The 21,961-nt window shown below is 37.8% G+C and overlaps 2 protein-coding genes across 2 annotated transcripts; one reads left to right on the top strand and one right to left on the bottom strand.

Moving 5' to 3' along the window:
- The first annotated feature begins 4 nt into the window (after positions 1-4).
- LOC110054373 (uncharacterized) lies at positions 5-8,135 on the top strand. The gene is made up of 6 exons (XM_089285371.1): positions 5-545; positions 2,031-2,162; positions 2,974-3,030; positions 4,000-4,070; positions 5,433-5,529; positions 6,007-8,135. The coding sequence occupies exons 1-6, from the start codon at positions 102-104 to the stop codon at positions 6,274-6,276; spliced, it is 1,071 nt and encodes a 356-aa protein (XP_089141497.1). The 5' UTR covers positions 5-101; the 3' UTR covers positions 6,277-8,135.
- A 1,082-nt stretch (positions 8,136-9,217) lies between these two features.
- On the bottom strand, positions 9,218-21,842 carry LOC110054307 (autophagy-related protein 9A-like). Its single transcript, XM_089285372.1, has 24 exons — positions 21,278-21,842; positions 20,900-20,947; positions 20,209-20,269; positions 19,564-19,683; positions 19,125-19,260; positions 18,726-18,828; positions 18,198-18,297; positions 17,027-17,143; positions 16,711-16,728; positions 16,161-16,260; positions 15,570-15,610; positions 15,150-15,212; positions 14,851-14,925; positions 14,360-14,469; positions 14,094-14,134; positions 13,786-13,881; positions 13,482-13,520; positions 13,169-13,348; positions 12,747-12,830; positions 12,597-12,663; positions 11,577-11,656; positions 11,351-11,491; positions 10,388-10,518; positions 9,218-10,040 (listed from the first exon to the last, which is right to left on the bottom strand). Exons 1-24 carry the CDS (start codon positions 21,393-21,395, stop codon positions 10,019-10,021), a joined length of 2,091 nt encoding a protein of 696 aa, XP_089141498.1. The 5' UTR covers positions 21,396-21,842; the 3' UTR covers positions 9,218-10,018.
- Positions 21,843-21,961: the final 119 nt, after the last annotated feature.

The raw sequence follows: 21,961 nt of genomic DNA on the forward strand, positions 1-21,961 counted from the left end.
GCTGACTGGTAGTAATTGACACGTAGAAAAGGAAACAAAATGGCGTAATTAACTCTTGGTTGAAAGGAAGTGACAAATTATTGGATTCTTGCACTTTTGCAATGAAGAACTTTATTTTTATTGGTCTATTTTACTACCTGTGCATTCTCAAATGGGGATTTGCACTGTATTCGCCGAACGAGTTGCTCATCTACAACGTTTTTTTGAAGCCTTTTGGAATCAGTTTAAATGATGGCATCATCTTGAAAGTGTCGCCGGATTTTGGGAAATGCGCAGATTTGAAAAAGTCCTTCGAAGAATGCAATTCAACTTCAACAAAGTTAGTATCTTCTACAACTGCAGGTGAACTTTCGAAACTCAGATCTCTGTTGGGAAACTGCTCCAGTGGAAGTTATAATTGTTTTTATAATGGGGTGAAATCAGATGAGGATTTGAAAGGATTGTTTAAAAGAGTGCAGGCTACAGTGAGAAGCTTATGCAAACAACAATGCTGGAACACAACGCAGCTTGTCACCAACAGGTGCATTCAGTCATCAACAATAAAGGTAAATGTTATCCACTGGTCAAAAAGCCAGTATTGAATGTTATTTAAAATGTTAACTTGATTCTGAGGCCAAGGGAAATGAAACAACGAAGTGTTTATTTATCACTTAAGGTAAGTTGGGTTAAGTCTGGGCACAAGCCAAGTGGCCCATCAGGGCAGAGCTTATCACGGTTTCTGTAGCAGGAAGTGACTGGGAGATATTTCTACTCCCCCCTGGATGGGATGCTAGTCCATTGTAGGGTTACCCCAGCATTAAGTTTGACAGTATCCATTTATACATCTGAATGGAGAGAGGCACTGTCAGAGTAAAGTGTCTTGCCCAAGAACACAACACAGTGTCCCTGGCCAGGGCTCGAACCCGGACCGTTTGATCCAGAGACATTTACTCTAACCATGAGGTCACTGCACCTCTCACACATTCATTCATCACTCACTTTAACTTTATTCCCCAAGCCTTGGATCCAAGTTAGAATTTTAATATATTGAACTTGGCCTACTGATTACATCTCACCATGCTATGGCCTTGGCCGAGGTGCAGAAGGGGTAGGGTTAGGACTCCCATGAAAGAAGGGTAGGGTTGCTCATTGTCTTGCTTAGGGGTGTCATTCAAGGATCTTGGTCTCACTTAGGGTGTTCAGCCAACTTTAACTGTGTGTCGTGCGTGGAGGAAATTTAAACCAATGATTGTTCTTGCTGTGGGAAGTGTTGTGGGACAAATGAGTTCCTGAGGAAGCTTGACTACTAGGCCCTGGCCAAATGTGTCGAGACACACTGTTGCAGGAACAAAATACTTTCTCATTAGCCACTTGCAAAATATGGATTATACAGTCGAACCTCTGGTGGCAATCACCTTTCTCAGTGACCAGTTTTCCAAAATACAAAAGTTTTCAAGTCAAATTACTATGTTTGGAACCTCCTGTAAGCAACCACCTCTGGTAAGAGGCAACCTCTCCTCAGCGACCAGTTTTCCAAACTAGCAAAAGTTTTCAAGTCAAATCACTATGTTTGATACCTCTTGTAAGCAACAACCTCTCATTAGCGACCGCGACCTCTTTTAGAGCTGAAAGTTTGAAATTTTCTCTCAAGTCCTGTAAGTGAACACTTAACAGATAATAGAGTGTAAATTGGAGAATAAAGTGTTGCAACATTATTGCATTCCTGGGAAGTGTACAAGAGACAAATTTCTCAATGGGAAGTACTGGGTTTTTTCTTGAAATTGACTTTTCACATGAATAAAACATTGAAACATGGGGTAAGTCTGCAGTTACCATGTGCTAATGAGACAAAATTTTCACCCAATATGGTCTAAGCTCTTGCAAGGGACCATCTTACATAAGTGACCTCCTAGGCTTGACATTTTGGATGGTAGCTTTCCAGAGGATTGATTTGATTTGCTTCAGAAGAAGTGATTGTTTCTCCAACTTCATGGTGTTTTTTCTTTTATTTGTTTATGTATATAAACCTATTTTTTTGTACTTGGTATTAGGAAAGTGACGCAAAATATGTCCAATTTGTGAATGAAGCTCTGAACTCTCTGTGCATCCAGCAAGAGAAATCATCATGTGCTGACAAGTTTATCAATGGATTACTGAAGAATTCCAGTGATTCAGATATACAGGTACGAAATCCATAATAAGATGTTATGATATTGTGTAGGGGTTGTTATCATTTAGCTATACTGGAAAACATCTTGAAATTTGCCAGGGTTAAAATTTGATACTTTAGGACTTTCTGGAAAATATGTTTAGGTACCAGTATTCTCTAAGGGCATTTTAATCTGTCTGTATGGCTAAGTGAGAATACATCTTGTTGCAAAGTAAGCTTGGTGACCAAACTCAGTTGCAATTAATTCTTGGATGACGCTTCTCCTCCAGCTAGTGCACAATAATACAGTCATTGCCTTTACCTCAGAAATCACTGACAGACAATGGGACAAATTTCTTTAGTTCCACCATAACATTATATGTGGGGTTGATTCTGATCAGGAAATGGTCAGAGAAAAAAAAAAATTCTTCAGGGCCAGGTAGAAGACTGGCAGTTTTATTTTGAGTTGGGGAAAATTGACATTTTGAAGAAACGTCAGGAGGGAGGCAGAAGAAGAAGACTGGAAGAAATACTTGGGGTGGGTGCGATCTCAGCAATGTTTTCTATTAAGTGAAGAAGGAACATTTGTTGAAACTGATTGGTCTTGAATTATTAGGACAGTTGTAAGGGTAGGTTAGATGCTACTACTATATCTGGCATTTTGCATTTATTTGGTCAGGGACATTTTTTTATCAGGGGAAAGTCAGGAAAAAATCAGCAGGGAATCTTGAGAAGGTGCTGTCTATGGCAACCAAGATGAATTGTGATGTTATTATTATAGTCATCCAGGTATAAATTTTGAAGTTGCATGTATATTTAAGATACGTTGTTGTGAACATTTGCAGGTGTGTAATGTCAACAAGAATATAGAGGACAAGGAGTGTTTAAGTGCATGTCACAAGGTAAGCTTATGCAGTAGACTGTGTACTTCATCTGAGTGACAAATATAATAAACAAATTTAACAACATTTTATGCTGAAGGTAAACAAATAGAATGAAACTGTAGCAAAAAAAATCCTAAGTAATTTACATATGCTATATGCTAGGTACCTTCCCTTCATTCTATTAATAAATAATATTAGTATCTCAATTGACCACTCCCCCAGTGGGGTTTTGCAGAGCCAATGGAAGCAAATGATGAAAAAAATTCAAATGAATGTGAATGAACACAACATGTTTGAGAATCCCAAGTGGCTGGAGGCGGACCAGTTGGCTGTTTACAAGCGTGATTGAGGAGTTGAACTGGGGACTACCAAGAACAACACCAGCTGTTGGTCAGAACATGACTCATTGACTTGAACCGTTTTATGTATGCCTTCAAAGGCAATGCAGTGGAACCTTGCCTTACGGTCACCTCGTTAATACTGTCACTTCGTTATTACGGCCACTTTTTCTTGTCCTGGTGAAACGTCCATACATTTTCTTATTAGAAAACCCTGTTAATGCAGCCACCCCGTTAATATGGTCTAGAGCCACATTCTGAAATCCCAACTTGGATAATCCGTTATAATTTTACCCTGTTTATATGGCCACTCAAACCAGTTATGTTCATCTTTCCATTGTTAATATTTCATGCACTGATTCAAGTTTCAATTTTTTAAAATTTTATCTACATTTCAGATGCTTACAAGGAACAGTTGTTTAGAAGTGTTATATCTGTTAAGATGTCACTCAATTAAGACCAGTTGTGACATTTGACCCTACCCCATTAACATGGCCACCCTTTTATTATGATTAAATTTTCATGGCCCGTTGGTGACCGTATCAACGGGGTTCCCCCTTATTCCCTAGTTAATCAATAAGTTCTGTGATCTCTGTTCTTTGATATTTAAGTCACTGAAGTATTGCTCATTGTTTGCGTCTACGTGTAGGATCTGTGGGACTTTCATAATAGTCTGGGATGCTGTACTGGATCAGTTACCAGCATCATGGATTGTTACAAGTTGGTGTCGTGAATAATTATAATTTTTGCTAATAAATAATCTATATTCACATAGTATTCAAAAAAACATCCCAAAAAGTTATATGTAAGCTTGTCATATTATTTTGTAGAGCATGGTATAACGGCTCATACATTATATATCATGATGGCTAAGCCAATGAAAACTCCTGAATTGCATTATCCAATGATTCAGTTTTTAATACTAAGGTATATGTACTGTTACTATCCCAGGATGGAATGTCAGCTGGCCCATTACAAGTTGCCCAGTACCCTTTTATTCTTACAGAGGACACCCCCTGTATAATTACAGTTTGTACTTTTGTTAAAGTGGTACTATGATCAAATTTTTACCCCTTGATTTTTTTGGTGTATCACATAGAATGGCACAAAAGAATAAAATCGCCATTTACCGTTTGCAAATATCTGCATTCGTTCCAGAGATATTTAAGTTTGAAAAATGTGTAAAATATGCAAATGAGATAACTGATGACATCATATACTCAACCCAATATTATATCAAGTACATAAATAGAGCTATCTTGGTCAATTTCCAGTACAGACCACTGGAACTTGGTAGGCTAATAGTTCTACAGATAGCACACCTACAGCAGTAAAAAATTCTGTTCCCGTGGCAACTCACTCTTTTCCAGTCCCCACCCACTTGATTTCAATATTTTAGTAATTTTCAGCTCAAAACATATTTGAAAAGGCCATGAACTTGACCTAACATATTCATATGCTTGCTGGATCATGCATATGAGGCACCATAAGCAAATATCAAAATGGAATGCAAAGGTGGCCAGAAAAGCCATTGATATTGGGGAGGTCTGGAACCCAGTATGTTGCCATGGTAACAAAACTGTCTAGCTCATATTGTGGAGCACATTTAGTAGAATCTTCCTACAAAGAATCAAACATTTCTGATACAAATTGGCTGAGATATATTTCTTCATTATATTTGATGAAAATTTGGTTGAGTGTTTGACGTCATCACTTGGCTAATTTGCATATTTTCAAAACTTGAATATCTCTGGAACGAAAAGCGATATTTGAAAATAGTAAACAGCGTTTTTCTTCTCGTATAGGCTACTTGTTTATGTTTTAAAATGGCTAAGATAGGAAAGATGGAATTTTTGTCATAGTACCACTTTTCAATTTTGAGTTTGGTGGTGAAGTAAGCTTTCCTTTTGGTTCCCTGCTTATGTGCTTGTGGACATGTTATGTTCAGCATGGAGTGTCATGGTTGTACATGTTGATATAGCTCCTATCACACAATATTAAACAGCATCTGCAGAGAAGACTATAGGACAAGGAGGTGACATTCTAAAAATGACTTATTTTTTTTAATTTTCCTCAATGCAGTGTTGAGCCACAAGAGGGCAGTTATGGAGTTTTTGTGAAAGAAAGTTTTACACGATGTAACTTAAAGACACCTAATGCATGTTCATCAAGTCCCAAGGTAAGGTTCAGTTGTTTTGTTTCTTCCAGTCTACTGTCACTCTGCTATTTTATGAAGCTTAAATCAAGCTTTTATTGTTAATTTTTCAATAACAAAGTACAATCAGAATGTAAGTTGACGTTATTATTATAATTATAATAATTATTAAAATAATTAGTAGAATGTGTCTTGTAATGTTGAGAGTAATTTTCTTGTTTTTGATTACTTTCTTGTGTACAATCAATGACACAAACTGCAAATACTTTTTATGTTTCTGTGACATTTTAAAGTCATTCCAGTTTTCAGCTCTTCTCAATTTCATTCATTTTTCTGTAAACTACAATGCTTCCTTGTTTAATAATTATCAGGTAAAGTTTTAATGAAGAATTTGTGTGAGCTCAATAAAGAACTATTATTATTATTGTTATCATTATCGTTATCGTTATCGTTATCGTTATCTTTATCATTATCATTATCGTTATTATTTTTTTTTTTCAGTGTCTATTTACAACACCACCTCCCCAAAGCTCCTCTGAATCTCCAGTAAGTCCTTCCTCAAAAGGAAAAGAGATTGTAGGAATCTGTATCGCTGTACTCGTCTGCGTTGGACTAGCTTTTATTGTGGGAAACTATATCTACAGGCAATTCAAGAAAAAACAAACGATTCGCTTTGAAGACTATGGCTATTCCAGACTCAAGATGCTGGAGGACGATTTTTATTATGATGTTGAGGATGATGATGAAAACACAGGATTGGTGCAGGCATAGCTGTTTTACAGTACACTCTTCTTTTTTTATAAGAATAGATTTTATAAGAATATCAACGCTGAAATTTGCGAAATTTTCAGAATATTTTAAGAATGAACCTAAGGCTGAGATTTTGAAAAGAAGATAATTTTTTGTGCTGAAAATTTTTAAATGCAATACAATTATGTGCTTTTAACTTAACCATATACGGGGTTCCAGATAAGTTTTCCAGGTAGGGTGTCAACGAGGAATTCCAACGGGTCAATTCCCACTGCTCCCAACAAATCATTATAAATTTTCTATTAATTTTGTCGGGTCATGTAGCTGATTTTGTCGGGTTTTTGACCTGAGACCCCTTACTCATCTGGATAGGCTCGATTTCCGCCGTTTTCGCGAGTCCGTCTACGTTTCTGGAGAGCGCGGGCTCTTTTCCCGAACAGCGGCTGGTAATCGAGCCTATTATCTGGAACATTACATATAAAATTCTTCCTTTCTCTAAATGGAAAAACTAGCCAAAAGGCAACAAAAACAGCACTAGCCGTATGCTCGATGCTAATACCATTTCTGCAAGAAGATATGTGCATCATATCGGGCTTTAATTCCTGCAGGCTGGCTCCAAAATTACTTTAACACAATCCAGACACCAAATACATTCGAAAACAGAAATGTCATGCGCTGTAATCTAAGAGGATTCACAAGAATATTTTCAGCCTAAAATCGGCAGAAAAATAAGAAAGTTCAGCCTCGGCCTGAAAAACAATATTCTTATAAAAAAAGTGTAGCTGTTCGCCAGATGTTTACCGACTTTAACTTATTCTTAATGCACCGAAACACCAGTTTTGTATTTCTTCCGCGATTGATCTGAAAAACTCAAGAAGAGGGACTGCTATTAGCAGAAATACTGAATTCTATAAAAACGCGCTTATAGTTAGATCTTTAAGGAATATATAGAACACTGCTTTTTATTGTTTCTGTTTAGTTTATACTCGTGAACATTCGTGAGATCTTAGAGATGATGTGGAGAACCACAACGGTGTAGAGTTTTGAGTTCTCTTTGACTTCCACAACACAGGAATAAACCAATGATAAAATTTTCGTAAAAACACGAATTTTTTTGTAGAAATTTTAGTAAGAGTTTGTTCACCTGAAAGTTATCACGGTATTACTAATGTATTTGTTAAGAAAACTACTACTCTAAGGTTATTATATAACGATAAATGGTATCATCAACCAAATTCTTGGAATCTAAATAGACGCCTTAGTTTAGCACCGAATTTTAAGTGCAGCGGTTGTGCTTCCATTGATGGATGCGCTCTGTAGTTTTAAATCGTACACGCTAGGCGGATTTATCAAGCTCGCAGAATTCTCAGTACAATGTCGTGGCTTTGTAATTAATTTTGTTTTATCTCGTAAAATGTAATATTATCAATGGCGTAATTAATTTTAAATTGAATCTGCTCTAAACCCCCAATGGAAAAGTTGAGTATTCAGTCGGGACTCTTTATGCATTTGATGTTGTTCCACCGCTTTGCAAGGCAACTACCTCTTTTCTTCGAAAACATTCGTGAACATTTCCGATTTCTTATATCCAATCAGAACAGTATGAGCTGTCATGTCAGCCGGTCGCCATAGCAACGTCATCTAACGCCTTTTTAAGACAAAAGATATCGTATAAAAGATACGCCATTAAATGAAACGAACAATTAAATGAAGGAGTGGGGGTTTACATTTTCTAAAATAGAGTAAAGTATAGAATGTAAGAATAATGAATAGTTTGCCTTTCTTCTTGTAGATAAATGCAGGGTAAGTGCAAATAGCTACTACATATATCAATATCGTAATTGTTTAAAAAAAGTTATTAAAAATGAGCATTTACACAATTTGATTTTGACTGCTTTCTTGAAAGACCTTCCTTGTCCTTCCACGGCAGTGTTTATGCCACCTAGCATGGCCATTAATGATGAGGAAAATAGAGGCTTTTGAAAACGGTTTCAAAAGTGGAGCGTTCTGAAAACGCATCGTTTTGAAAATGTTGTTTCTAGTATGGACAGGAGAAAACGGAGGCTTCTGAAAACAGTGACGAGAAAAGCGTCATATGCTGTCATTTCCATCAGCGTTTTCGTTCGTTTGTGTGGATGATAGGGAAAACGTAACAAAAAGTATGCGTTTTCCAATGAAGACGAATTAGCGTGGATAGGTGAAAACAAGAGCAAAAACGCTAGTGTGGTCAAAAATATTTTGTTTCGTTTACAGATACTTATAATATTAAAACGCAGTAGTGAGGTCAGGGCCTTTGAACGGGTAACGTTCTTATCATCACTTTCCGTAGCCCCCCTCCAACTCTAATACGGAAAGTAGCCTCATGTATGATGTCACAGAATCTCTGTCCGCTGACCAACTCTTCAGCAACATAGCAGGGAGTTTAAGTAACGACGCCCAGGACGACGTCGATTAAAAAATGAATTTAAATTTTACCTACGAATCTTGCGACACTCAAGTCATTTAGTTTGTTTCTCTTTGTCAAAACTATTCATGGCTGTGCGCGTGCATTGCAATTCTTCCCACATTTCTTTGCCGTCCTCCGCAAAAGAATAACGTGAAATGACCAAATTCTGCGTTGTGTGAAGAACGTTAACTACGATGGATAATTTTTAAATTTTTTATTTCGAATTTTACAGTGTTTTATATTCAGAAGAAGAAGAAGAAGAGAAGAATTTAGTTTTGGGATAGTTTTGACCAAGAGAAACAAACTAAATGACTTTAGAGTATCGCGAGATTCATTGTCCTCGACGTCGGCGTTTTAGTTTCTTAAACTTCCTAGTGCCCAGGATCTTCCGCGCTGGCCGAGTGCAAGTTGATTATGAAGTTTCTTTCCGAGATCATTCACAAACCTCCGCTATTTTCTAGCAACTCGTGCCTACGCCTCTTGAAAGGTTTGAGAAAAGAAACAATACAAGCTATATAGAAAATAAAGCATTTTATTTGTCGCTATATACCAGTCATTGAAAATGATACAATTAACAATTAGACCCGTAGCCCGCAAGGGCTACGGGTCAATAGCCCATGAGGCGAAGCCGAATGGGCTATTGACTCGTGGCCCTCGAGGGCGAAGGGTCTAATTGTTTTAGTACCACCCAACTAGTCGGACAGAAAAGGCAATAATAAAGTTGGCAAATGCAAGTTGAAGAAATATTTATTTGGGAATAAAACGAAAGAAAGCGTCACGCTCGATTGCGCCAATTTCGCTACTCGAGGACTATTGCTAATAGTCCTCTAGTAGCGTGGCCAATCAAAATGCAGGATTTGCATTAGTCCACTAGTTGGGTGATACTAATCGTTATTATCCCTCGGAGTGAAAAAAGGTTTATATCAAACAAATCACTCCGCGCTATTTGGAGCAAATCGTATACAATTCAATAAAACACGAAGCCGAATAACTTAATCTTGGCAAAAAAAAAGTGTGCACACCATAACCTATTACGACTGACATATTTTCAAAACTATACTTTATATGACAACCATTGAAAACTTATGACAACCTTCCGAAAAACCCTAAATACTGACGCCCTGAAGTGTAAAACGAAGAAAATAATAAAGAGGTTATAGAAGGAATAAAAAGATAACTTCTATGGATCGATTTTAGTTTCAGGGAAAAGTTCATCCTGCAATGATCCTATCCAGTCTGCTGTTTTATCGACACGAAGTTAAAAGCTCCTAGACATCAAAGAGCCGTTTTTTTCCCCGCAAACTGGTACCTAAACTTTCACACGATCCCAGCGTCGTCCCTGTAATAAGAAATAATTTAAGTCAATTAACCGACAAATCATTTTAACACATACCACACAATTGTTCACTGCTTACAAAGTGCGCGAAAAACCTTACATTTTTATCAAAGTGTTTGCCAGCAGTATTCGCTACTTTTTTTGCCTCATCCACTTGCTATTGTTTCTGTAAGACTACTGAAGTTCACATTTCCAGGTGGCGCAGCTTGTTTAAACTGATTTGTTTCTGCATTACGCCTAAGGAATTTTAGGTCTCTTTTCGAAACTGTACTTGTGCCGTCACGCAATGTTTCTGAAGCTGTTTCAGTAGAGAAGCGTTGCGTGACATGTTAATCAAACTGTTGGCTCACCTCAGCTGTTCTGTTTCGCTGTCTTCTTCAAAGCCCTGAGCGGATGATGATGGCTGCTGCTGCTGTCTTGCTGTTGTCGTTAGGCTCGCCACTCGAGGTGTTCCGGACTGTTCAACCTGACGATCTCGCAGCTGAAACAGATTTAAAGAATACGGTCCATCAACAAATCAACTCAAGAACGCACAGCTAATTTATCGACCTCGTATTCAGATTGGATAGAAGAGCCATAGCCTTGTGTCATTCAAAGAACATTACATGCCACTGACTAAGAAGCCGCGGGTGCTGTCTCGTCAGCGTAGCTTAGCCTGTGCATAGCACCCCTCTTTCGAACGCACAGTTACATGACGAGCTTGAAAAAGCGTGACGAGCAAGATCTATCGCTCGTTTAAACTCCACTTTTTAAAGAGGGCCTACTAACAGCCTAGGTATTCTGAGAAAAATAAAGATGAAACGAATACACTACTAGCAAAAAATTTCGGACGTTTAATTTTGGGACACTTTTTATCTCACTTCGGACAAATTTCGGTCAAAAATTTCGGACACGCCGCTGAAATATAGATAACGTAAATTTATGCCTACAAAACACGTTTTAGATTTTAAACATCATATGTGAAAATGATAGTTTTACTGCCCCTTCAAGGTTTTAAAGATACACCGACGAGAAAATAACAAAAACTTTATTAAGCCGTTACGTGCCTCAAGCAGTGTCTCAACTAGAGTTCGCTTCATGAAGGATACCAGCGGCTTTGGAGCTATTTAAATGTTTCATACTGCACTGTAAATATTTCGGACGCCTAAAATTTCGGACGGTTTTATTTTCGGACACATTTCTGTCCGAGATTAAAATAGTCTAAAATTTTTTGCAAGTAATGTAGGTTACACAGACTGACGAGATAAGGTTAGAGATACAATTAAACAGAAGCAATTTCGTGCGACGCTGACTTCTTGGTGAAATTTCCTTACCTCGTGCATGTACATCATGCTGGAGTTCATAACCACGTCCCGTACTTGAGCCTGCTGTTTTGGTGTTACAGCGGTAGTCCCCAGTGGAGTAAGAGAGGGATCGCTGAGACTCATGGGATTAATATATGGCAAGCCTTGAAACTAAGAACATGACAGAGGAGAAACAATTCATGAATACCTGTCAAAAACGTAATACTTGAAGTGCAGTATTACAAACAACTCTTACACTGCCTGATCTGTATTCTGGAAGAGAGTTCGCTTCAGACATAGCAGCACTGTGGCTCAAGTTCAGACCTTCTTGGATCGCTGAGGTAAACAAAAAGACAAACAAAACAAAACAAAAAACCCCGGTTATTCAGTTAACGCCTAATGAATTCAACTCTCTACATTTGTAAGACAAGGAAAGCAACACCCTGGAAAGTCAAAGCTACTGTTTGTAGCTTACAATTTTCCTCCCATAATTAGAGAGGTTAAGCATTGACGAGGAAAAAGACTAGTAAAAAATGAATTTATGATTTCCTTTCGATTTTTGCCATTGTCTAGATCTCTTCAGTACGCCTACCGGTCTGAGAACTTGGTTAAGCTGAATATGTAACGCCAGCTTTCAATTCCAAATCAAAATACGAAAAACTAGCCGTCGTCGTTAGCGTTCCCCAAAATACACGAAACTCGTTGTTTTGCATATGACGGCTAACAAATGTGCAAAGATTTATAACGTACGTGTACCGCCATCGTTCCATTGTTCTACTCATTAAACCTTTTGTTTGGTGGCAGTCTCTCTGCCGTTGCCGTCGTGGTTTGCCTAAGCTCCCTAGCATCCTGCACGGTGAGGCCGAAAGTCTTTTAAACTTTGAAGAGGTTATCATAAGCTACTTATTACTCCCATCCAGGAGGGAACGCTTTTGCGCTTTGCGCAGGCAATCATCCTTGAACAAGATTTCAACGATATGGCTTACTCTTTGACTGGACGCTACGACTCATCCGAACACTCGAACGATTACCGAGTTAAGGGGGGCAGCAAGCTCTTTTTTAACGGATACATTACATTATGATACGCCTGAGACCCGACACAGGTAAGGTAGAAAATACAAGATGAGCAGTCTGAAAAACGATACACAGATTTGAGATAAATAAATAATAGATAAATAATTGCTGACAAATAATGTTGCTCAGTTCAGCGTTCACGGATAGATAGTTCACTTGAAACCTCACTAATTTCTAATAACACGTGCGAATTCACACCAACCATTTTCACGAATTGTGCTGATGAACTGCGCGCCGTGTTCTGTTGGTTTCCATGTTGGGTTCCTTATCTGCAAAAGAATACAGTGTTTGTGAACAAATGAAGGCAACTTAAAACTCAACACAACCAAGCCCTTGTAAAATGAATACTTACAGAGAAATGAACAAGAGACAGTTCTGTTTTGCCATGCTCCGCTTGCTCATATTGTGTTGCTTCTGTCATTCCTTGGGTCAGCCACTAAAACCACAAGGGAAGAAAACAAGCATTTAAAAACATGTAGATGGATGCTAAAGGAGCCACGTCACAGCTCGCGCATCTTGAAAAGTTAAGTCTTTATTTTTCAAGTTCGTTTGTAATCCGTGTCAATCTTCTCCATCCTTAACCATCTTTGTTCCTTTCTGGTTTATTATTATCTCTTTGGTGTTTTTCTATCTAAGTAAACTACTATTTTCAGGTTTCCTTCAATTTAAAGGTAATTTTGTACGCGGCCAAAATAACTCAAAATACTGTGACGCAATTGATTCTCACCGCTCCAAGTTCAAGAAACGTTCACCAATCTCGGGTCCCTAACTTACCTCCGGGTTTCCATGCCGTTTAACGTCCATCTGCGCAAACGAACAAACATCTCCAACACCAACAACATCGACAGTGAAATTTCTGAAGAAATCCACGATATCCAGAGATTTGTAGCGTAGATTAAAACACAGAAGGAAAGGTGTCACAATGGGGCTGAATAACTCCTGAATCACATATTCCTGTAACAATAACAGATATGAACATCAAAACGTTTCCTAAAAACGTAAAATGAAAACCCTAAAACTTGGCCGGTTATGAATCTTCAGCTAAACTTAAGGGTATTAAAAACTAAATGTGAGTTTATCAACTTACCGCTTTGTACTGGAACACTTGGGAAAACTTTTGTCGAACCTGACAAGGTAATTGACAAATACAATATTGGCGACATAGCACTAACAAAGAATTATTAGGTTAGTAAGATACTGAAACAGAAGCGCGAAATTCAAAACAATAGTTTCACTTCCCTCTTCTAAGACAGTTTGTAAGTATTTGAACGAGTAGTTGCGTTGTAAACCGAGAAAAAGACAGGGTACATCTTGACATGATTAGTTTACATTGTCCTACATCTGAGCTGTAACATGTTTATTGATCAAATGAGAAGCATATTATTACAAACCTCTCTAGTATGCGCTTTTCCTTTCCACGAATCAGGAATGTAATGTGTATGAGACACAATTTGCTTCAACAGTTGTTCAGGGTCCCATGCACAATTCTACAAAGCAAGAAACCAATGAAAACAAAGGGAAAGAGAGAAGCTAACGGAACAGTTGACTGTCAAAAGTTAAATGCTTTACCTTCGTTTGCCTTACGCTTCTTTACGGTTTACCTGTTACGCTTTTTGGTTTCATTAAAATACCTTAATGTTACAAAGAAAAAACTGTAACGTGCCTTGTTGAGTGCAACGTAAACAATAATAAAACCAACCTCATCAGGTATAAATATGTAACAGCCTCGAATAATTAACCCTGAAAAACCAAGAGAATAAAGAATTTAAGTGAAAATACTTTGTAGGCTTGTTCTCAACAGTGAAATGTTTATGTCCACGGGACTTCAGATCACGGAGGCCCCAGGTAGAACCCGACCGCTCGAACGTAATATTGACATGTTGGTGGTAGGGTCGTCTGATCCTTGGTGTAGACATAGGCTTTTCTTGACCTTATTTCACTGTGCCTTACATAAAAGCTTCTCACCTAATACTGCTATGGCAGTCAGTACATGTTCCGCCAGAAGAACATCCCTGTCCAGAAGCGTAAATATCGTCAAAACAGCGAATAGTGCTCCAGCAAAAAACGCCAAGTTCCTGCAACAATATTAGCAACATATTAGCAATATTAGAGTCTTTCCAAAATAAAGTTTCAAGTATATCCACCGTTTCATATCCTGTTAATAGAAGTTTTGATTTTCTTTGATCAGAAATCAAAATAACTTCACTTAGAGTTAGTGGCCACTTATTGGATTGCAACGCTTGAAAGAACGAAAAGTTCGCCAATTCCATCACTTAGCCCGTGTTTTTTTTTTTAACGAGGTTGCTAAGTCACGTCACGTAGCCTTATGACGACACACGGACACCACAACTTTTAAATGCCGCAGCTATTCTTTGATTGGACAAGAGGAAACAGGCACCTTTTAGAAACTTTCTGAACACCTCCCTAAAACAGAAACTGCATGACTGTAGACTTACTTGGCTATGATGGCCATGAAAGGAGAGACGAAAAGATTCATGTACTTGGAGGCTGGCTCGTACGCTTTACTTAATCTGCAAATAAAGAGAAAGCGGAAACAAGTTAAAAGGACGCATATCTCGGGAAACTGGAAGTTCATAGAAAATAAATTTGCATCTATGAAGCACAAACTATTACAGATTTCGTTTGATTGCTACTCAATGCAAAAACCCAGACAGGCACAATTATTGTCTGCGGAATTCACCCCTCCATTCCGCCTATTGGTTCTTGTAATGTCGGATCATTCCTTTTGACTTACCTTGCTTGTAGTTCGTGGTCCAATTCATTAAAATGTCGAAAAAACAGTCTGCCATAGGCGGACCTTAAAAAAGGCAAGAATATAAACTCAGTCAGCTGATTGACTCTGATGATGTTGGTGAGAAAAAAAAAAAAGATAAAAATTCTCGCTAAATTGTTGAGAAACGTCCACTATATTGGGTTTTCAAATTTTCCGCAGGCCACCTTAGGAAACGATATTTATACTGTGCCTTTCAAAGGAGTTCGGTTAGATGGAGAGTAGCGCGAAAAGCGGCGAGAGAACCCCTCCCGTATTCTTTCACTGACTGTTTAGCGCATGTCCCCAGGTTAGCAAAAAACGGAAAGCTATGTGACAACATAAAACTTAAGAATGGTAGCAGGGTTGGTTTGTAATAAACTTAAACACGTCTGGCACTCTTACCATTTGCGTGCTCCGAAAGTATCAGGTTCTCTTCTCACCATCTAGAGACAAAAAATTTATGCAATTATACAGACTGCATAATTGTATTAATCTATTACTGGACTGTCTAAATCGGACTAAGACCTAAAGTTTTACTTTATGGCAAATTCTCATCAACTGCTCCAAGAGGTTTCAATCAAATCTATGATGAGCACAAAATATACGCTAGTATTTTGTTCTTGTTTACAAGTTTGTCTTTTTTTACATTTCAACAACTTTATCTTGAGCAGCGGCAAAACGTGATTCGACTTTCAAATCGGCGTCATCCAACTCCTGACACCGGCTGCATGTTTTAGCTTGGAGTTTTGAATTGGTTGGTATCTGTGACTGCCATGATTGGCCACACCCCTCTAAAATGTACCGCTAATAACGTCACTTGGAGGTAGCCAGAATCTCTGGCAACAGAAAAAGGACAGAGCGATCTAAATTAAAGTCCTTAACGTCACTCAATAATGATTATCAGCCTTAAGGCTGTCACAAACCAAGTGTTATTAAACGGTTCATCTTAGGTTGTTACAAAGTACTTTACACCATTTAATAAAATGTTCCTACCTCTGCATAAGTGAAGAATGAATATAAAATAACCCAGATAATAATGAAAGGGGAAAGTATAAAGTTTGCAATTCCAATCCAGAAAATGCGTCTAGCCAACCTATAATGCGATACAAGAAGTTATTAGCAAACAGAAAAAAAATAACTTTGTTTGCATTACTGCTGTGAAGTACTGTCTGTTCCCTCCACCGGGCTTGTCGGCCCTCAGGCCTTGCAGCCCATTCAACAAGATGAGCAAAGAATTGTTCTGGAACTGTTACAGTAACTTAGCCAAATGTCTGGTGGTAACGAGACTGAAGCGAGTTACTAAAATCACCTCCTGGTGGAGTAACCCAATACTGCCAGTCTTTTCATGCTTCAGATGATGGAATTTAACACTTAGCAGTTGTGTGCAGATAGGCTTCTTTTGTAGCTCCTTGATCTTCTCTCCAAATAAATGATTTGGTTTTAGGAACATATACAGTGATTGGCATTTGTAAAAGGAATAGGCCAAAAAATAATATATTTGAATAAGATTTTCTGAAAATATGATGTTCAGAGTTGCACTCACCGACTAGCCAACACAAATCTACAAAGAGATAATTAAAAAAAAAAAAACATGGTTAAATAATGTTCAACTTACGTGCAAAATGTTAGATTGCATGTTTTAAAACTGGCCATGAAAGTCACAATAGGCCAAAGTAGTACAAGTAAAGAATTGCAATGTGTGTAGGAAGAAATCACCTGCAAAAACGTCGAAGTCTACCAAGTAGCAGTTAAATTTAGTTTATCTATATTACTATATAATCTTAGTTTGCTCTACCCATTTACACAGTGCAAGTTATGTAGATTGGAGGATATAATACTAATTATTATTTGCTGGTCACCTGTTTGCTGGATTTCTGAATTCTTCTCTTAGTTTCCAGTTGTTCTGGAAAGGACTTCCTGGGCCCCAAAATAAAATCAGTTTTAGGTTGTACTTCATTCCCTCTGTCAAAAATGCCCTGAGAAAACAATGACAAAAAGAACTGAACTCACAATCAGGTTGGCCGTTGGAAGGAATTTATTATCTGACCTAAGAAAGCAGTATAAAAGAGAAAAAAAAGCCCTGCTCATGAAAACTTAAAACTGTAATCTGTGTTCATCATTGTTAATTGTATGCCATTTGACTTAAGGTGGCTCAAAACAGTTTCAAACACTTAGATTTTGCTGGGTCGTTATAACCACTCTTTATCACTTGATGCTACAATCATGGTATCAAAAAACTGCCCAATGATTGGTGAACACATTGTTACCATTTTTGTGATGCAATTTGGCAAAGTTTAAAAAAATTCTGTAGGTAGGATTCAGAGCCACCTTAACTTTTCGAAAATTTAAGGTGGCACTGAACCCTACCTACAGAATTTTTTTAAACTTTGCCAAAAGTTGCGTCTTATCATGCTTATCAAAAGTTGATAATATAATTAAATGAATTATAAGCCCCTAAAGCTGTAATTAAGGGTGTTTTTAGGAGGTCATACTGTTGCTATGGTAACCTATTGCATCACAAAAATGATAACAACGTGTTCACCAATGATAGGGCAGTTTTTTGATACCATGATTGTAGTATCAAGTGATAAAGAGTGGCTATGACGACCCATCAAAATCTAAGTGCTGGAAACTGTTCTGAGCCACCTTAAAAGCTGAAGATGAAATTATAGTGGATGATTTTCTTTCGCTCTTTCTCAAGTCAAACAAGGAATTCTAGTTGGTTAAAGTAAAAATGGAAATCCAGAAGGGAGTAGGGACTAATGATTTTGGAATTTGGAGAGTATGAGGGGTATCTAGGGCATTTTGGAATTTCGAAAGGTAAAGGGGGGGGGGGGGGGGGTGTAAAATGTTCATGCCTGCTGTAGTAGGGTATGGATTTTTTCTGGAATCACCCAAGGCCTGACAACAGTCAGTCTTGATGAGAAGCAGGGTCTTACCAACAGTGTGGCTGAAATCACAACTTTGCCCAGGCAAGAACAAACCCAGGCAAACTTTTGATTCCTTGACTTAATAAAAGTGACAACTTACCTCTCACCAACAAATGGAAAGGTATACGTGCAGGAAATAACTGACTTGTTCTGCATTGCCAACATGTAGTTTTTCCATCTTAGAATGCGATGATGGATATCTAAATAAAATAATCAAGTTCAACACTAAAGCTAGCTGCAGCCTCAGAAAACAGCCATCTCTTATACAGATCACTGAGGACTTCAAATGATCTAAATTATATGTATGTCATGTCTCGTTAAACCACAGAATTTACATTTACATGCATATAAGGTGTATCAACATGTTTTTTTACTTTAAAAGTTCCCGAGGAGGTAGCGAGAAGAGGTTTAGCTTCAGTTGTCAATACACTGAAACACATCACTGTTACAATTACTGTAAGCCTTCAGTCAAGTCTGTCGGCATACTTCATAGGCCTGCAAAGCATGAAAAGAGCTCACAGCCCCTCAACATGCATTGTAATGCTAGCCACTAATACTTGATCTTTTCTAAGCCAACTTGAAATGCACTTGCTAAACTAGAAAACAAGAATTTTACAAGGTTACAAACCAAGTTCTGACAGTTCCTCCTTGTGCACACACATCTGATGAACCTTCTGAACTTCTATTAATCGTTTCTGAACATCCTGCCACTGAAGGTTTGTTAGTTCACTCTGGAAACAAGACAAAGAAATCACAGATTAGAAAATTCATTGGTAAGTAAAACTAGATGATGCAAGGATGTTTCAAAAACCTGGCTGCCCACCAATGTCATTGACGAAAAGAGAACTTAAATCCAGCTGAAATTTCATATGAAAACAATGACTTGCAATGCGTGAACTTTGGAGCTGCCAGGGCCAGAAAAGTGGACTGAAAACTACAGTAAAAGTTCCTCTGAAATTAATGTTTTTCTACATTAATTATTTAGTAAAAGAATTTCCACAGTATACTTTCATTAAACATTACCTACCTCTGATATCCTCAGTGCATTTTTATAAAATGCTCGTATTTCCAGAAGCTTAAAGAAATGGATCACAATTCTTGCCACACGAATCAACCAGAAAATAAATGCTATGACAAGGCAAACAACTATGGCTGGTTCCATACTGCAAAGCAAAATATATATAATATATGTTACATTTGATTTAAGGTTAATAATTTTGCCCAATTGTTGAGTATCACGGGGGTTTGATTAAGGGCTGGGCACCGGGCAAAATGACCAGCTGCGAGGATGATTTTGCCAGTGACCATCTAGTGGAAAGTTTTTCTTATAAAGAAATTCAATTCAAATAGTTTTGCCTGCCTGTGAAAATCAGTTGCCCTGCTGCTGAAAACGTTAAATGGAACCACTGGTATCAGTTATTTCTATAATAATATCAAACAAAAAAATGCTGCAACCTATCACTTACTGCTGTATTTTGTGGAAATACACTACATTGGAGAATGAAGGCTTCTTGTGGTTGAACAAGTTGTCATAATCCACACAGAGAACCAGGAATGATGTAAACAATACTACAAACACAAATTGACTGCAAGAAATATAAATTAAAAACACTCTTAGTTAGATATAAGACACATTAACTTTTAAAACTCTGTGAGGTTTTACTTTAGTTTTACTTTATAATAAATAATATTTATTTAAATAATTTTACTTCTTTATTGATTCCATTTTGAGAAAAAAGGATCCTCATATTTTTCTTCTGGTATGTGTACATGTTATGTTCTTGGGCAGAACACTTTACTCTCACAGTGGCTCTCTGTATCCAGGTGTATATTAAATGGGCATTGGTGAATTTAATGCTGAGGGTAACCCTGTGATGGACTAGCATACCACCCACACGGGGAGTAGAAATACTCAGGCAGCTACAGAAACCAGGATAAGCTCTGGCCTGATGGGCTACTTGGCTTGTATGCAGATTTTATTTACATGTACATGTAACTGGATTTAGGGTTTTAATTCCCTGCTCTATCCCTTGGAACTTTGTCTACTTGCAATGTCAGTGGTTCAAATTTATTCTTTGAATAGCAGTTAAAAACGTTTACAAGACACTCACACTAGTTCACAAATCTCATTCAGAAGAATACACACAAATCCATTGTTCCTGTGATATTCATATATGTAATCAATAGTCAAGGATTAGGAAAAAGTTTTTGCTACTTCATAAGAGTGAACTCAAGGGAGAAAGTGGGAGAATAACCAATAAAATAATAGTGTTACTGCAAGCAACAACAGATCTTGAAGAGCCCCCATCAGCACACACACAAAAAAAACCTTGACATGTAAAGAGTGGTTCTGAGATTGTCAAGTCTGGTATGTAAGTGAAGAACAGCACCATAGACAGTATTAGATAAACCGAGGCGCTTGCCTCTGTCATTTGTTTTGTATTTTTTAAGGAGAAAAGTTAAACACTGCTAAATACCTAGGAAGAGAAAAATATTTAACCATGGACTTTGCCTCATAATTTTTTCTGGCTACGGCCCTGAAGAATGAGTCAAGAAACACCCTAGGTTGACTCCCAGTAAGTGTACAAAGGTGTAGTAATCTTCATGATATTTCCCAGTAGCAGTGGCATGTTTCAGCTTTCAACGGTCTTCAATTTTTTTCCCTACCCACAAGGTATTATTCTTTGTAACCCTGTGTTCCTCTGAGTGGCCTGGGGGAGGATAGTAATATGTGCATAACAACAAAAAGCTAATAACAGTGGTTGAAAGAAAAGACTTTTAAAACAATGCAGTTTAGAAAGGATATCCGTATGAAGAATTCATCAAGATTCTCTATGTGATTCCATCGTCCTGTAAGATAAAATATAACAACAATTGGTTAATGAATGGTGTAAATTTTAAAACAGTCTCTGTTTGACTGTCTAAGAGAACACTCTCAGCCAGCTCCATAAAGTTCAATTAAACACAAATTTATGAAGCCGTCTGTTTAAGATCTCAAGATCTGTACTTATTCAAATTTTGAATTTATTTTTTTCATATTCCGTGACACTACTTCGTATGTACTTGTATTTCGTATATCCAAAATATCGTGCAGATCTTCCCGCCTAAAAAACAACGGTCACAAAAGAAGAGTAAACATGTACATAAGCTAAAGTAAATACTGCCGATATTAACATGTACCTTTCTCGACCTCCTCAAATCCGCGGGCAGCAATATCAAAACCTTGCGGAGGTAAGTCCTCTTCAGGATCATCTGAATTTGAGTTCAATCTGGTGTACTGCGTACGAAATCCTGACATATCTCTCACTGCTTGCTGGTCTGCAGGTGTGAAAGTCACGTTATTTTGGCGTGTATCTTTTTCGACTTCTCATTCATAAACGTTATAGCGACATCTCTGCCTTCACCCGGCTGTACGTCGACATACAATTCACAACAGATAAGTGTCTCCTCTTAAAATTCATATCTGGAAAACCATTTTAAAAGTAATATTCTTGCTACATCGAGAATGCAAGTTTCTGTATCAACTACGCCATCTTATGCGTCATCGCGAACAAACTCTCCTTCCTAACGTCAGACCCAATGTATCTTTGTTTAAACTTCTCAGTGGCTGCAAGCTTGGTTTTAAGAAGGGAAGTAGCGGTTCTTCCTTGCTGTCTTTTCACAAATGGACCTGAATTTTAACAAAACCTTCTCGTCTTTCGTCACCCCTTTTTTCAGTCGAAATTTTACAGCCTTTGTTTATGTTGCACGGAGCATGCGCAGCTTTTCGGGCCCAGTCTATAGGAAATCACGCGGCCAAACGGCTGAAGCCCGTGCTTGTTGATGAACCGGTGGCCTTAACCGTACGCTTTCTAGATCTTTTCT

Source organism: Orbicella faveolata, unplaced genomic scaffold (assembly GCF_042242905.1).
Source record: "Orbicella faveolata isolate gen_17 unplaced genomic scaffold, um_ofav_v1 contig_13, whole genome shotgun sequence".
NCBI classification, from domain to species: Eukaryota; Metazoa; Cnidaria; class Anthozoa; order Scleractinia; family Merulinidae; genus Orbicella; species Orbicella faveolata.